Here is an 18,604-nt window from a genome sequence, read left to right on the forward strand (position 1 = left end):
CAGCTACTGGGCTTCTTGTCGGATCATGTCACGCGTCTTGCGACGTAGTGGAAGAAGTACTCGCGTAGCAGCTGAACTTGAGCTATTAAGTCTCCTCTGGGAGATGTTAACAAACCTGCCCATCTTTTAACCGACTTCAATAAAAGGAGGAGGTTCCCAATTCGACTGGAAAAACCTCAGGACTTTTTTCTGGTTTACCAATTTTTTTTATTAGAAAGCTGGTAATACGCATATAATACTATTTCAATTTCATCAAGGTCTGACCAAGTAGTCTTTGAGTTATCCTAAACATTAAAAAAAATATTTGAAGTCGGTTTTATCATATTAGTTAATTTTTTTTCGAAATAAAACTTCAAATACCTCGGAGCCGTCGAAATGTTTGTATTAGAAATTAGATTGCGTTAATTTTATTGGAAACGTTGCCAAAACACATGCCCCTAATGATATAAAATTTATTACAAACTGATAGAGCAGACTCCGAGATAACAGAATTATGAACTACTTTTCTTATGACGCAAGCGAACGAGCGAACTGCGGAGCTTAACGTGCCTTTTACTATGTACATACAAGCACGTTTTTGCAAGACCGCGGTGTAACGCGCATGTCCGACACTCTAAGCTTACGGTGGTCAACAGTCAACACGAAACTCACCAGTCTCCGCCAAGCCTCCAATCGTGACACCCGTGTTCGTCACGAGTGACAACAGTGTTTACAACACACAGACGTAAACATGACATAAAAGTCATCGGACGCGATAATTGACAACAAGATTATCAATAATATACTAGCTAAACAGATTATTTCATTAAAATCTTTAATTCGTGTGCTACACACAATGCCTGCTGAACCGGAAACGAGAATTGTCCTTCGAGATGTTACCCCGGAAAGTATGTGAATTATAATTTAAATAATAAACTATTAATAAATAATATAATATAATAAATAATAATAATAACAACAACTAATATACTCTAGAGGCCGAAAAGAAAAAAAAATCTATTACATTATTATGAATCTTAAGAAATAGACATTGTATTTAAAATGCGTTATGAAATTAATTAAAAATTAAAAATAAATTTATTGCAAAACATTACATTATAATCACGTTTCGTTATTAAATGCAAATACGCAATATTTAAATGCCTAAATTTAGGAGAACAATAATGTTCTTGTTCGAAAAATGCAATCTAGTAACGCATATTTTGCGTTACATTAAATATTATAGAGGCCAATGTCAGCGTATCATTCGCCGAACGCACTCAACAATTACTTTATAAGGTTGAGTCGTACGTAATTTTTATTACGTACTCTTCCCAAAAACAAAGACACGATATTATAGACTCACTGAGATCTGGCTACGGAAACGTCAAAAAATATAAGTTCATAATAAAATTCAATACAATCATTTTTTTTTCTTTGTATCAATCTCTTATCTATATTGCTATCTTTTATACAATTTCTACAGTTATGAGTAAATAAATAGTTTAAGTTGAATTCCCATTAAAGGAAGATACATATTCTCTTAAAAAAACTTACGGAAGAAGTTTACAAAACCTTAAAATTAAATAAAGCTGTTAGTATAATTATTACTATTTAGAAGAAAAAAATGAACTACTTAAGTACAAGTAGTATATAGCGGCATTGCTGATGTCCCTAAGCGACAGTGACTACCTGCAGATGATTAAAAATAAAGAAAAGGACGGCAATCATGATTACAGTGATCACAGAACTATTCAAACATCAGAAATTGTTAAATCAACCATAAAATGATTCCATATCGGAAAAATTCAAAGGCTTACTTTCGCTAAAAGTACTTTTTTTTTTTGTATCCAATTAAAGTATAATTAATATTTTATTACATTGTTTAGAATAGGATACTTAGTACCTTGTTTTAGAAGTCGTGAAGTATCTCGAAGAGTCATATTGTAGCATTTATTTCTCATCCCTAATCAATCAGGTCAGAGGATATTATATGATAACAGTATTTCCGGCTATGATAGATAAAATAGAGCTTCCTCCAATAATAAGCACTTCCCTGTCATCTACTTGCGGTCAACCCTTTTGTTTCCTACTTAGCTGGGAAGTTAGAAGTGCGTATCCTTACTGTTGGTAACGGATGGTATTATCGCCTACGGATATGCACCACACCATTCTGCTTACATCAACAACATTAATAATATATGTAGTTTAACTAAGAAAACATGATAATTAACTGAAGTAGAAAAAATTACTTCAATTATTTAATATGTTTCTTTTTGAACTGGTCAGTATATTAGATCGAAGTTCAAAATAATTTTATAATTTAATTTTCTATTATCTAATTTTCTATTATCATCGGTACTTGATGTGTCTGCAAATTTTCAAGTTAATCGAACGTTTTGAAGACGTTTGAAAATGACGTTCAAAAAAAAAAAAAAAATTAGTTACATACATACAAACATACATACTTACCAAAGTACCAATCCATGAGCTCGGATTACTGCTACCACAAAACAGGGACAATGTCTTGTCATAAAAAAACAGACCTATTTTAATCACAGATCGATAAGCTATGCAATTATTTTACTCGTATTGTTACAACTTCCAATTGTAATTTTTTTTTAAGGGATTTTATGGCCTGTTAACTAAGACCTTTACCTCAAGTCTTATTTTAATTTTAATGAACACTTTTTTATTTGAAAAATGATATTATGAAATGAAATGAAGTTGATTAATATAAAACATGGCATGAAATGAAATGAAATAAGACGAGATGAGATGATATGGGATAAAATATAATCTCAGTAAAATGGTGGTCTGAGACTTTTTCAGTGGACTTTTTGGAGGATACGAGAAGCTACGTTCAGCGGCTTTGTTTCATTTTCCCACATTTGTGCACTTTCACAGATACTAAACAGTCAATAAACCACCGTTATTGCACATTTAAACCTAAATAAACACTAAATAGACAAAATAAAACAAATCACACAATTTCACTCCTCGCGTTCCCGCCAAAAAAAGTCCCAATTGTAAATTAAACACGAACGTCGCGGTCGCCGTTCTTGATTGAATACTAAAAACGTTATCGAAGAAGCTATTTGTTGAAAATGACAAATTAATACTCGCTTTATACTATTACTAGAGACAATAAAACATAAAATAATGTGTTCTAGAAGCTACCATTATAATTGTTTTCTGATATCCGCGTAATGTGTTACTGGCATTGCGTGATGACGATGGGAAGACGCAGCCTACTGGGGCAACATTGCATTTTCACTAAATTTTAACTAGGCTATTCAGGAGTGGTTGCGGCTTGGACACGGCAGAGCATACGCTCGTCGCCTGCCCCGCATGGGAGGGGTGGCGCCGTGTCCTCGTCGCAAAAATAGGAAACGACTTGTCGTTGCCGAGTGTTGTGGCATCGATGCTCGGCGACGACGAGTCGTGGAAGGCGATGCTCGACTTCTGCGAGTGCACCATCTCGCAGAAGGAGGCGGCGGGGCGCGTGAGAGACGCGCAAGCCCGCCGCCGTCGGGCGGGGGCCAGGGAGGCGGATCTCGCCCAAGCCCTGGCCCTCTAAGGGTTTCGGGTCCCCTTCACATGTCGGTCTGGGGACCGGCGAAGGGGGCCTAAGAAGACGACGTGCAAGCTGCTCTGCACGCGTTTTACGCAAGAGCATCCGGGTGATGGAAGGCCGACTATCCTCGACCCACGCTGGTTCTGACCCAGCGGGGTATTCCGTAGGATAACCCATTCTAACCGGCGCCATCTAGGCGGGCTCCGGATAGCCTGCCGACCGAGAGGGCTGGTGGTCGTGGCGCCGACGACCGCCAGTCCGGCGTCCCGAGGGGGAGGGTGATGGGAGAGATGTGCTCCGCACTAAACGCTTCACTTTCCCCCCTCTGCCTCTTCATGAGTTCTGTCTCATGCGAGGTTTGGACGTTGGTTGTTGAGCGACAGGAGGTTTTAGTCAGTTCGACTCCGACATGCCCCGCCCTTCATCCCCAGGGGAGGGCGGAAGTCCGGCGATTTCCTCCTGACCAAAAAAAAAAAAAAAAAGGCTATTCAGGAACAAATAATGGAATAAAATTTTCAATACAAAACTTATCTAATACCTAGCTTATTAATCATTATCAAAAAGGCTGGTGCCAATTTTATTAGATAATTTGCATTAAGATGCTCTTTACATTTAACTTTCTCGTTGGAAGAATTAATAAACAATTCGAACTCACGCTTCATATGACATTCAAGCTTAAGGTGCTCATAAGCTATTGCACAAGAACCCAGAACCAGTAACTTAACATGGAAAATTGTTTTTAAAAGTATTTTTAATAACTTATTGAATAACCTTGACACAACCGAATAGTGATTTTGAAAGCAAAGTTTGACTTTCTGAATCGCAAAGGAATCCTAAACGTATCACGTAAAAAAATCGCGGTGTTGGAAAATACTATATTACAATAGATGTATGAGCTTTGATAATAAAAAAAAAATCTCTTCATATATCTGTATCTTCATTTTTAGCTTCACTGATTCATTAAACACAGTCCTCAATTGAAGACGTGTTTTTCATTATACTAGAGGTCCCGCAGTAGTCGAAATTCGACTATAATTAGTAATTGGAATTGTAAGTTTGTACACTATTATAATTGTATTTTATACTTCTACACTATAAAAAAATATTAATAAAGACAAACAATGTTTAATCTATTCTCAATTTGACCACAGACGTCAAGAACAAAAGTTTGACAATAAATAGTATGCATGCGTGTGTGCGTCAAATACATGGTATGTAGTGTGTGTAATGTTTTCTTTATTGATTTAATGTATCTTTCATACAATATTTAAAAAAAATATTAGCATTGTGCACTTCTATTCTATATTCACTATAAGTGTAGAAAATTTCATACTTCTCCGTCCACGCAATTTTCGTAAAAAGGGATTCAAAGTTTTTGCTTCACGTATTAATATATAGATTATTCGATAATTTGTATCTCGACATTAACTACACAAATACTGAAATTATTATTTTTTTAAATTTCAAGAATCTTATAAACAGCGGTCATTTCTTACGAGTTAAGATCGGCGAGAGCATTCGCGTTGATCACTCTACATTACTCGGTGATAACGTCATAACGATTCAAAATCGCCTAAAGTCCTAACAGATAGAAATCTATTTTATTTTCTTCGCTTAATAATTAAAATTATTGAACGTTTACTTGATAGTCGAGTTCGATTTTATTATAATAGAAATGAGCAAGCCTGGCAAATCTGATAGCAGAAGGCTCGATTGTAATACTAATAATAAAAAACGAGAATCCATAAGTGCTTTACGCCAAAAAATAATTGGAACAAACACAAATGCATTCCAACATCACGGTATGTATACGGCGACAGTATGTCTATTAGAATTATTTAAAATACACGGCTCGTTTTTAAATGAATACAAAGTATGTAATTATGTTACACATAATGAGTTCATAAAGATTATGTAATTTGAACCGGCAGAAAAACTTCAGATAATAATCTCGAATTCATTTATTGTTTTAGTTGCGTATAAAAATAGCACTAGATGATGACCGAGCTTTGCTCGTTTTTTTTTTTGATAAAGCCATCTTTTTGTGTCTTTATAGCGGCTAGTTGCTCTCAATTAAGAAAAATAGTATTATTATTCGCCAATAGATGTCGGGAAGAGTTGATTATTGAAAACACGAATAAAACAACATTTTCTGAAAATAAATCGTAGCTAGATCGATTTATCGCCCTCGAAATCCCCTGTATACTAAATTTTATGAAAATCGTTGGAGCCGTTTCCGAAATTCAGATTATATCTATATATTAATACGTGAAGCAAAAACTTTGTTTCCCTTTTTACGAAAATTGCGCCGGACGGAGGAGTATGAAATTTTCCACACTTATAGAGAATATAGAGAAGAAGTGCACAATGCTAATATTTTTTAAAAATATTGCATTAAAGATACATTAAATCAATAAAGAAAACATTACACACACTACATACCATGTATTTGACGCACACACGCATGCACACTATTTATTGTCAAACTTTTGTTCTTGACGTCTGTTGTCAAATTGAGAATAGATTAAATATTGTTTGTCTTTATTAATATTTTTTTATAGTGTAGCCTTGGCTAAATTTGTGATTATAGAAGTATAAAATACAATCATAATAGTGTACAAACGTACAATTCCAATTAATTATAGTCGAATTTCAACTACTGCGGGACCACTAGTATATATTAATATACAAGAATTGCTCGTTTAAAGGTATAAGATACACAAGATAATTTCTATCTTCTAATCGAATAACGGAAATAGCTTTGCTTCGTTCCTCTAATATTTTTTGTTACTTGAAATTTTACTGCTGAGCGTAATTTAATCAATCGGTACGACGGTACAAGTACACGTTAACTTATTTACGTATTTAAAACCGGGACTATGGCGTTTTGTTATGAAGATTGCCAATTTAATAGTTGACTGAAACCATTTTTTTTGCAAGTCACGTACGAGTACATTTAGTTAAATACTCTATATACTAATTACTGTTTTTAATATTAACAAATTGTAGTAAAGTTTTTTTTTTTTGTGTGTTTGAGTGTTGCCAGCCGTGTATATTTTTAAATATTACGTCATACTCATACAATTTCCTAATTCCTTTTTATAATTTCCGAAACCTGTAGGTATCACCTATGTACATTTAACGATAAACATACATATACATATAAATATTTTATAGTATCACAGAAGAATCTTATAAAAATAAATCTTTTGAAGAAGGTTGTGTACGAAAGTTCATAGCTAACTCAAGAGCTTCTGTTGAAATTGACGGTTACACACACTACTATACGAACATAAAGGTTAAATATTGCAAGAAATTGATAACTACATCGTTTTTTTTTCCTGTTTAATTATTATTTTTTTGTTGGTATCTCCGCATTCGTTTCCTTGGGAAATGTTAAACAAAGATAACAATGCTTTTAACTTTTTTTTTGCAAATGTTGGATAAAAAAATCTCATTGCTTTCAGTAATCAATTAATTGGGTTTTAAGTGCCGGAAATGGTAGATGATCAAAATCGCCATGAAATTTAAACAGGTTTAATTAAAACTTCCATAATTCTCACACAATAACTCTTTGAAATGTTGTTGTAGAAATAAACATCCTAAAAACGTTTGGGTTATCTACAGAGTATTTAACCGAAATTATACGAGATATAAATAGATGTGCTAAAAAAAAATCTATTAAAAAAATTAAAATAACAAGTCGAAATAAAATTTGGAGTGAACATTTTTATTCCTTATGGTCCCGATCAGGAATAGACTAGTTCATAAAATTGAATCAAAAAAATCATAAAAAATAAATTTGTTAAAAATTTCATTAAAAGAGTCAATAACATACATAGATAATACAGGTCAAGCTGATAAAACCGTGTAAATACATATAATGTGACAGTACATTATATTCATTGCTTCAATACACTTTTAAAGGCATTCACTTTTGAAGGTCAAATATTTCAACTAGCATATAAAAGTGATTCACGGGATTGTATGAACAAAAAAATACAACAGTTTTTTATTTCACCTTCATAATCGGGTTACACTTAATGGATATTTTTATTTGATGACTGAAAAAGTCAACCCGGATTGAAAAGCAGCTTGGCCGTTATACATCATGAGATTTCGATCTCATGTCTCAAGCTCGATGACCACATTCACGCTATGTCTATGGTCTTCGGTAACCACTTATCACCACTATGTCGCTAACGTCTATTTCGCCACAATAAAAAAAAATTTTTTGTAGTTTTAGGGTAGTGAAAGTAAAAACTAATCGAGTTTTTTATGAATTATGATTACAGCACTGATTTTTATAAACCATAATCCTTCCGTCTTTTTAGAAATTGATTCCTCTAGTAAGCTTCCACTAAGCCACAACAGCATAATCCTTTCATACCTTTTATACAATAAGATATTTTCTTGAATTCACTGCTGTGAGTGACTACGCAATGTGATTTGCGTTTTCTTACAGTACATTGAGAAACGTCGAACCAATCTGTTTCGACATTAAAATCATAGTTATGACTTTAATAAATCCATTATACATGGCAATATACAATATTACAGAATCGATAGTGCAGGCGACTCAGTAGCAATGAATCCGAAATTAGTATATGCGATTGTTTTTAGAAGTTATCCTACATGACAGGGTGATTCTGATTAGCGTAACACACGTGTTCTATTCCACATTGGTCCTCCTTATTGATCTAATAAGTAAAATACCCGCATAACAGGAGAAAATCTTTGGTTGGGTCGCTAAACTACACAAAACCGTCAGTATTACAATTTTGAAGTTAATATTGCCAAGGTAAAGTTAATGTGTTGTATTATTCACAAAGGCCAACGGAACCGGCCTTCTTCTATTTTCAAGTGTGCGACATATCGAATTATTTTTTTGAATCAACCACAAAATGAAAGATGTTTAACAATAATTCTCCTATAAATACGACCGCATATTCCACGAACGATTTTTTGCAATCCCGTGTGTCCTTAATCATACGTCCATTAATGTTGATGAATAATTAATACACAAGTTATCAATTCATAGAAACTATAATTAACGTTGTTGTCTAATGTATTCGAACAGTCACTTTTCAACTATGCCTCGTCAATTAATGATTAGTTATAATTAGCCCTTACTCAATAATTTATAAGTAAAATTTAAAATAAAATATTACGCCATCTAACATAGCTCATCGCATATTTTATAAGTTACTCTATAATTACTATTAATATTATTAACGACTAGCGGCCCGCTCCAGCCCGCTCGGGTTTTTAACAAAAATTTAAACGATATTTGACGTTGTATTTTTTTTAAATAAAAGAACTCCTATTACGGCATAACTATAATAGTTAGATATATGCTGTCGCAAAACTTTTTGTAAATAATGATGTAAAGAATATTTTAGGTAATTTTTTTACAGCTTGGGTTACATTATTGGAGTTTTAGTAAGGGTCCCTAATTTTTTTCAAAAAAGAGTGTATCCTATGTCACTCGGCAATAGTGTAGCTTCCAAATAGTGACAGAATTTTTCAAATCGGTTCAGTAGTTTCGGAGCCTATTCAATACAAACAAACAAAAAAATCTTTCCTCTTTATAATATTAGTATAGAAGTATCCAAGAAGATGACATGTAAGCTGCTCTAAGCATGCCTTGCGATAAAGCAGCCGGGTATGCGGGTATTTCTACATTCCCCGACTCAAGCTGGTGTGATTCAGCTGGGTATCACAGGGGTACACGGCTTCGGATAGATCGCCGACCGCTCGACCGGTTTGGCTTGCGGTATGGGAAGAGAGGGCGGGAGACATGTTTGTCACCTCGCCTCCAGCCTACCTCGGGTGAGTTCGGTCTCATATCAGGCTCGGAAGCGGATTGCTGAGTGACAGGGGGTTCTTAGTCGGTTCAACGCATAAGCAGAATTCCGGTGCTTTCCTGCTTACCCAAAAAACGAAACAATTATTTGTTAGTTACATTTTCGATATTCCTTTATATTGTGTTCGAAGGCTTAGTAGTCTCCGTATTTTTTTTGCAATTTAAACTGTTAAAAATCCTTCAATCTCCGCTTAATATTATTGCAACAAATATGTGACAGAGACGATCACTCAATATACAATATCAATATTTGAAATATGGTACAATAAAGTATGTCATGTATCATCATCGCCATACACGAACGGGAGAGATAACGAAACGCTCCCATTACGCCCACTCACTAATTCTTATCTTGAAAATGTTAATTGCTACAACATTTTAAAACAAATTTGAATTCTGCTTTCCAAGTATGGTTCATTTTAATTGTACTTTTATTTGATGTCGCGTAGCAAATAATGTACCTACAAACATCTGAAAAATGTCTACACCTCCTATGACCTACTTTGTTCATTAATCTATAACATTGTCTTTCAAGTGGCAAACGATTGACAAGAATTGCCTAACAATACCTACGTATATATTAAATAACTTATTATAAGATACCAATAAATAAACAAATTGTAAATAAAGTTAAGGTTCCTTTTTTGACGCAAACGGTTAGCAGTACTCATGATCTCTTGCAATGAAGCGTATGCCCAAATATCTCACAAGTTCAATCGTCGCAAATTTGGCAGTCCATCAAGAAGAGATGCTTGAAAAGATATTGTCTACGAATAATTAAGAAGATCCACTTATTTATTCTAAACGGAAGCGTTGACCTATTGACCGAATGACGGAGGCCATGAACGTCACACATTCTGGCGGTCGCAAGATGATATTCACATTCGTTCGCGAAACAGCTACTCTTGAGTTGTTAGATCTCCTTTGGAGACGCTCGGGTGGCTGCTAGCAAATCCCACCCCTTCTGGCTGAGCTTTTGCTGGCCCACCTGCCTGGTAAAACTGGAAAGGCCTCCGGGCCACCAATAAATTCTCAAACATAAAAAAAAGATATTCACATTCTGCGAATTCCCAATCTGACAGAAACGTTCAGCGAAACGCGAGAGAAAGATATGTCTATCTATGCGCATTGGCACGCCGCCGTCGAGTGAGGAACAGAAGAAGGAATCTCTTTCCTATTATCCTTCTCTCTCTCGTGCTGACTGGGGAGTAGCGAGGGAAACCCAAGAAGACCACTTGTGTCATGAGTCTAGAAACAGAGCAACTGGATGACGGAGTGTTGCACGGAGTAATATACTTTGACTTTGACTGAGTTTGTCTCTGACGAGGTATTGGTTGTTGACTTACAAGATTTCTTGGTCAGTTCAAATTCAACATATCTCGCTCACCGCACCTAACGCGTGGGAGGTAGTACGGCCATTTCCTCCAGCTAACTCTACCCCTAGTACCTAATTTGACGGTAGCTGGGTAGCTGTGGCTCACACAGATAGATGCGTAGAGTAGGATCGCAGCTACAAATTTTTCCTACCTATGCTAATAGCCTTGGCTATTAGCCGTGGCTATTTCAGCTGCCACTGAGAAGATCCGGCGAGAAACTCAGTGGGCTGTGGACCGTGGGTTAATTTACTCGTCCAGCCCTTCGTCGCAAGCCACGGGTTCAGCGAAGTCGGTGAGCGGTGCTTGAGGTACCTATAAGCACCGTTAATGGATCGGGAGGATCCGTAATAACGTGTTTAGGGCCGCAGATAATGAGCCATAATTGAGACTTCGAAAAGGTATTGGACAAGCGAATCGTATCTATAGCCCATCCCGTATGCCCATTGCCGTTAATGATTAATCGTTAACATCCTCAGTGCGTATCAGAGCATTAGCCAATTGAATTGCTAGGTTTTTTCATTGTTCCATCAATCACACGATTCAATAGTCATTGGCGTATTATCTTCCGCGTAATATATCACAAACCTTTGTCTTAACATTATCTTCATGCTAAATAGCGGCCACAATTTAAGGCCACTAAATACGTGCTTAGATTTTCAAACAGCACAAGTGATTATACAATTTTCTCTTAGTAAATTCAAGACCAGCAGTCATTTAATGAGATTTTAGGTATCTACGTGAAAGCGAGAAATGAAGCCATGAAAATGACAGATGCTTTAAATCTATACGTTTAGTGACAGATCATATGGGGGCGACATGTCCTTACGCATCAAATCCAATACCTCTTGCATTAGACGCCTTCAGTTCTAATGCTAGGCTTAAGGACCCTGGTAACCGTACTCGTCGAACTTAGCAAAGAGTTCGACGTGTAATCTAACCCATGCATCAATCAGCCCGCTGACCTTCTAGCCGGATCTTCTCAGCGTGTTACGATTCCGAACCAGTAGTAGATTCATTCGCAAAACAGAATAAGAATCATAAAAATAAAAGATAGTCGATATTACTGTTAAATTCAGGATTTACGCTATTTACGAACTCTAATAAACCATTGACCCCTGGCTGCCTCTTCTGCTCATAGCTTTTGAATCTTGAATCTTGAATATCTAGCTTCGAATAGAATATAAACGAACACGGAAAATGTAACTAACTAGTAATTGTTTCATTGACGGTAGGCAGCGGCATGGTTCTCCCGCTGGAATTGCTAACGTCCATTAGCGACGGTAACCACTCACCATCAATCAGGTGGGTCGTGTGGTCGTCTGTCTACAAGATTAATAAAAAAATAATTTAAACGGTTTTTCTATCGACGCAAAACAGCGACTTTTATATATGTATTCAAAAAAAATTTTAAATTTACATTATTCGAAACGATAGTCAATACTATTGAAAATATATACTAGCAAGATTTATTTCTTATTACCAAACCCGGCCCATTTTGCTTTGGCCGATCTTTGATTTAACTTTGTTCCAATCGCTACCAAACTTCATATTATCCACTAAGCCAAATTTCATCGAAATTGTTTCAACCGTTTTGGAGTCTATAAAAACTTACAAACGTATGTACACATAGACTTTTATACATATAGATTCTCGCGCTCTACTCACGTACTCAACACAATTAGTGGGTACATTAAAACACTATTGTAATCATAATTTATTTATCTAACTTTTCTCTCTGATACCATTGTACTTTTATCTAAAAGTATCCTAACTTTGTAATCTCTGTACGATGAGCACTACTCATAGAGATACAGATATACAACTTACACATAAGCAATTAAGGTCTATAGCAAGGGTCGGCAACATACGGCTCGCGAGCCACATGCGGCTTCTTGGATATAAAAATGCGGCTCTTTAGTTCCATACGCAAAAAATATTTATTTTATTAAAAAATCATTTAAATTTTGTTCTGAATCGACTAACGAGGATTGGGCACCAATATCTCTCAGCCCATTGTTTTAAGTAAATGTTTAATTGTTTTAATTTTTTACTTAAATAATATATTAAGTGATTATCTAATAATAAATACCATAGGTATATGTATATTATCTAATTTGTTGTAAAAAAACACTACTTATATAAGAATAAATAGATATTTTTCTAATGAATAATTAGAATCGTTTTTTCTTTAAAAAAAATTATTTATGCAAGAACTATTTATTGTTAACAAGAAAAAATTTGTGGCTATTTATAAACTTTGAAATTTTGAAAATTGAAATTTTTGGCTCTTCCGATTCACAAGGTTGCCGACCCCTGGTCTATACAATACTTTTAAAACTTATATAAATTAGTTAAAGAGCCATTTAAACAATTTAAGCAATAACCTAATTCTGATATTACTTTAACGTATCAGAAGCCACATTAAAAGGGAAATATACAAGATTTTATGAACTGCGACTTTAAATTACATATATGGTGCGACGGGTCTGGTTCGCCTTCAAATTAAGGTCGTGCTCATTGAAGCGTATGAATTTAAAATACAAACCATCCAACAGTCAACGACAGTTTACGTTTTCATTCAAATTTAGGTGTATAAGGTCGAAATTACTTTTAAATCGTACTCAATGAAGGATAAAAATTTATAGTGTGCATTAATTATTGAAGTCTGCACACTTTTGTTTGCCAGTACATCGTAATACAATGTACTTACTGTATGTACAAATATACCATAGCAGCGAAACAATAAATACAATGATAAAAACAATACACAATAGCAATGGTGTTTTCTTTTTCTCAAAAGTAAACCGAATCTTTTTACCGAGTTTAACCATGATAATTTCACATGACTTTTCGTTATTTATAGAAAAAGAATATATCACATACGTTAGTAAAAACTATTTTATTAAAACCTATTTGTAAAATGTAAGGTAGTTAACAAAGTTTCAATGTCATTTACGAAAGCAACACATTCTGTGAACTCGAGTGCGCTTACTTTCACTACAAATACACACAACGGGTCAATGACATGACATCGTAACGCTATGACGTATTTTATGTAAGAATGACCCTTGAAACGGAATCAGGTCAAATATGACACCGATTCCGTATTGAATGTCATTAAAATGAGTAGCAATTTTACTCGCTGGTGGTAGGAGTTCTTATGAGTCTGCACGGGCAGGTACCACCACCACCCTGCACATTTCTGCCGCGAAGCAGTAGTGCGTTGCAGTTGATCAGGTAGGACAGCATTATACAATTGAGACTTAGACCTCATGTGTCAAGGCAGCAGTATTCTGCTGATGTCTTTCGGCTCCGGTAACCCCTTAACACATTGTGGGATGTAAGCTAAAAGAAAAAAATGTTTTTACAACTAAGAGGACATTAACTTATTATCCTTAAAGTAAAACTTTTATTGATTCGGTATCTTTTGTTTGCAGAATCTTATTAGGCTCAAATAACATTGCCAACTGTATTTAATTGTATTAACAGAAACTTTACCGGCGATTTAAAGTTTAAAAAAAACATTTAAAATCATTCTATTTCTGTTACAGAACCTGCAACAGATTAACTCGGTCAACACATTAATGAATTTTCCGTGATAGCCTCTGTGATTCATAGTAATCTTTGCAATAATACGCTAGGAATATTTACAATTTTTTTTGCCTTTGAACGTTTGCTACGAAAACTAATAATGTAGCCCACATACGATCTCACGGCGAGTCAAGGACGCATCATAAATTCTTACAAAATAACCTCGCAATATTCGGTGTTCGCATTCAAAATCGAAAGTGACACACGCGAATCTAGGCAAAACTAAAATTGGCATGTGGTGTAATTAAATATTGAAAGTGGCAAATAACACTTGGTGTTGGGTCCAAAAAAAAGTATAGTTTAAAAAAACTAACAAAATATGCTTTTATAGAAAATCCAACTAAAAAATAGAAAATTAATTTGTATTAAAAATAGTGTAAGGAAAAATGGGTTTTATTGTAAAAAAGCATGGAGTGCTTTTCAGGATATTACCAAAATAACCATTCTACTCATATCTTTTCATAAAATATTTATAGCTACTGATACCATGCTGACGCTTTTTTTTACAATAAAATCATTTTTTCTACACTATTTTTAATTCAAATTTATTTTCTATCTTTTAGTTGGATTTTCTATAAAAGCGTATTTTGTTAGTGTTTTTAAACTATTATTTATTTTTCATTTTTTAGTTGAATTTAATTATTTTCAATATTTTTTTTAGTATTAAATTGTCGTCGGTCCTTAATAAGTATACCAAATTTCGAGTTAATCCGACGTTTTGAAGGGGTCAAAATCATCTTCAAAGATTCCGTTACATACTAACATACATACGTCCGAAACTAATAAAAACGTATTAAAAACTTAAATATCAGGTGTTAGTTTGGAACTTAAAAAATTTACTTGAAGCCACAATTGGAACAAAACAAATATTGATTTTTATATAGTGCATAAGCTCGCATGTTCTGCATCAGTACCTTATTAATATTGCCGTAAAACAGTCGGCGGTTCTCATACCTAATTACATTGAAATTTAATTCTAAACCGTTCTCGATATTCGAAATCTAACAATGTGCAACGTCAATATAAATGAAAAAAAATATAGATTCGATAGCCATGTTAGCAAACACGCACAAGGCAGGACGCAGCTTGGCTCTGGCCCTGGCATTGCTGAAGTCCATCAGGTGGGCTGTATGCTCGTCTGCCTACAAGGGCAATAAAAAAAAAATTAGATTAAATGCTTTGGGCAATACAACTAACTATACCTACAGCCTATTAGTTACTTCGAGAGATCCCCGACTTTGTGTCAATTGACTTTTCTTCGACACTTTAGTAATCAAATGAAATCCTCCAAATCGGTATTGTCACTAGTTTAATAATTCAGTCCGTGTAATCCTGATGATTCGGAGTCGCCACATTGGGTTGAGATTTCGGGCTTAGACACAACATAATCTTTAGCTTAACAAATTATGTTGTTTTTAGTTTACATTAAGGTGGTAACATAAATATCTGGCATAACATTACTATTTCATAAATTGCACAATACAACCATTAATTTGTATTGTCTTTTTTTTTCTCATTACAATGGGAATCGTCCTCTTTTTTTTAATTTTTTTTTTTAATGATGAGCAAATGATTTTGCGACTTGTGAATTTCGGTAGCCACCTTGAGAAACAATGTCAAAGTTTCAATTAAAATATACTTTTATAAATTGAAACATTAACTATTTCCACATGCCTTCGTAAACGATGAAGTAAAACTATTAATTGTCTTAAAATTAAAAAGGTCATCTCGTTAATTAAATAAAATATTGAAAGGGAGGGGGCGCGGGAGGCTCCAATCTCGGCGGTCTGTTCTGGAGGCGTGGTCTCGCCGCTTGGCGAACCCGTCGGCCGGTCTCCGGACCGTCGAGGCGGTGCGCCCAGTCCTCGCGGAATGGGCGAACCGTGACCGAGAGTGTCTCACCTTCCGGTTGACGCAAATGCTTCGGACACGGTCGAGCATACGCTCGCACAGTGCCCCGCATGGCTGGAGCAACGCCGTGTCCTCGTCTCACAAATAGGACCGGACTTGTCACTGCCGACCGTCGTGGCTACGATACTCGGCAGCGATGAATCCTGGAAGGTGATGCTCGACTTCTGCGAGTACACCATCTCGCAGAAGGAGGCGGCGGAACGAGAGAGGGAGAGCTTATCCCTCTCCGCACCTATCCGTCACCGCCGAGCCGGGGACCGGAGAATGGTTTTTGATGGGACGGAGAAGGGTCGTTTGGTAGGTAGAGCTCTAAAACATCCTTGGGCCCGCGGTCTGCTCTCAACATCTGCAGACCGTCACGTGCCCCCTAGGCGCGGGGACTTCGTAGGAGGTTCGGCCTTCGGCCCGAAAAATAAAATAAAATGGTACGTCCTTAATATTCTAAACAAAGAAACACATTAACACCTACATATATGAGTAAAAAAACAAAATTTAAATTCCTTTTTGCTTGTGTTATCTGTTTGTCGATGTACCTATTTGTTTTGGTAAATGTACATATTTGTAACTTATACATCAACAGATAAAAAAAACTTGGACAAAGGAACTCAGCTAACTGTTACACAATGAGATTTCTTGCGATGTAGTCGAACAAGGAAAATGAAATACGAAATTTGGACGGGTACCATAATATATTTGATGGACATAAATACAACAAAATAAACGTAGAATATTAACAGATAAAACTATAATATAATAAGCCCATGGAACACCTTAACACCATGCCTGGCAGATAACATTCGTGACATTTATAGTTAAAATATTATAAGCAATGCATTTATAATTACACTTATGTCAACCGTAACTATTTACGTTTACATCATTCTACAAAATTATAATTTGCGTAATTACTGGTGGTAGGACCTCTTGTGAGTTTGCATGGGTAGGTATCACCACCCCGCCTAGTTCTGCCGTGAAGAAGTAATGCGTTTCGGTTTTAAGTGGGCTGTGAGCTCGTCCATCTAAGCAATAAATTTAAAAAAATCTGTTTACGAGTAGTAACGACATATTATTCTTCTTTCTTTCTTCAAAGGAGATAATTTAATCTAAAAGCTATCTGTAATGAGATAATTTAATCTATAAAATATCAAATTTGAATCAATGTCACAAAAACAATTGTCCATTTTATCATTATCTCTAAGATAAGCAACGCAAGTTTTGTCACGTTGACACGTTCGTTAGTATCCGAAGTATCTGACATTTGATTAATAGATAATTAAAAAAAAAACAATAATAGATTTTCACTCATTTAAATAAGATAAATACCGCCGCGCACTTTAAGATATAAAATGTCGAAATTTGAATGGTATATAATAGCACAGAATACGACAGTACAATCCAATCACACATTATTCACTACCTACTATATAATACATACAGTAAAAGCTCCTTATTCGCCGAGTAAATGTTCCGTAAATATGCCGTGAATACGGAAAAGCGCGCTTACAAAGAATATTCGATTAGATACTTATGTATTAGAATCCTTTTTATCCATGTGTATGTATACCAATGTACCAAATAGAACAGCCTCAATTTGATGTGTTTTAGCTGTAGCGGCTTACAGGTCAGTCATTCAATCATCACAATTAATTTAATAGGCATGTATAGAAAAATTACGATTTCTAGAATCCGATTATTTTTAAAACTAGGTCACCTCTTACATTACACAACAGTAGATTGAGAATAAAATCAAAATTAATGATGAAAACTATATTAACAAAAACTGGCAGTTATTTGGCAACTGGAGACTTAAAGTCAGATCGCAAAAACCAGTCATTGGTATTCATTGATTTAGTTAAAACTCGTTCTAAACTCCGCTAGGAACAAGTTTAGTTATTCAAAACAACAATGAGAAATATATAACGGATATAGTTCGTAAATTCAGATGATTAGTCTTTCGATCAAACTATTGAATGAGCTCCCTAGATGCTTGTGCCATGTTTATCTTCAAATAATGCTTCAACGAGAGACCTTGATGTTAGGTGCAGGAGCCCCTAGCACTGCCATCCTCGAAACTAAATGTATATATAACCGATTATAGTTATTTTGCTGTAAATTTAGCATTGATTTTTGTTTCTTTAACTTACAGTTTTTATAAGGTACTTTTTTTTAAATCTTCTAGCCATTTTTGAAAAATATGCGAAATTAATCTCAGCACTAAAAGGGTTAATTATGTCCATGAGTCCTGAAAATCGAAAAAAATACTGCATACAAATATTTATATAATTTGAGAATTAATATATCCCT

At 35.0% G+C, this 18,604-nt stretch overlaps 1 protein-coding gene across 1 annotated transcript in view; it reads left to right on the forward strand.

Moving 5' to 3' along the window:
* Nucleotides 1–571: 571 nt before the first annotated feature.
* Nucleotides 572–18,604, forward strand: part of LOC101742655 (alpha-tocopherol transfer protein-like) — a 40,640-nt gene continuing 22,607 nt past the window's right edge. Inside the window, exon 1 of the mRNA XM_004930851.4 lies at nt 572–887. Coding sequence (XP_004930908.1) covers nt 836–887 — 52 coding nt within the window. The 5' untranslated portion in view covers nt 572–835. The remainder of the gene's footprint in view (nt 888–18,604) is intronic.

The sequence above is a fragment of the Bombyx mori genome, chromosome 4, assembly GCF_030269925.1.
Source record: "Bombyx mori chromosome 4, ASM3026992v2".
Taxonomy (NCBI): Eukaryota; Metazoa; Arthropoda; class Insecta; order Lepidoptera; family Bombycidae; genus Bombyx; species Bombyx mori.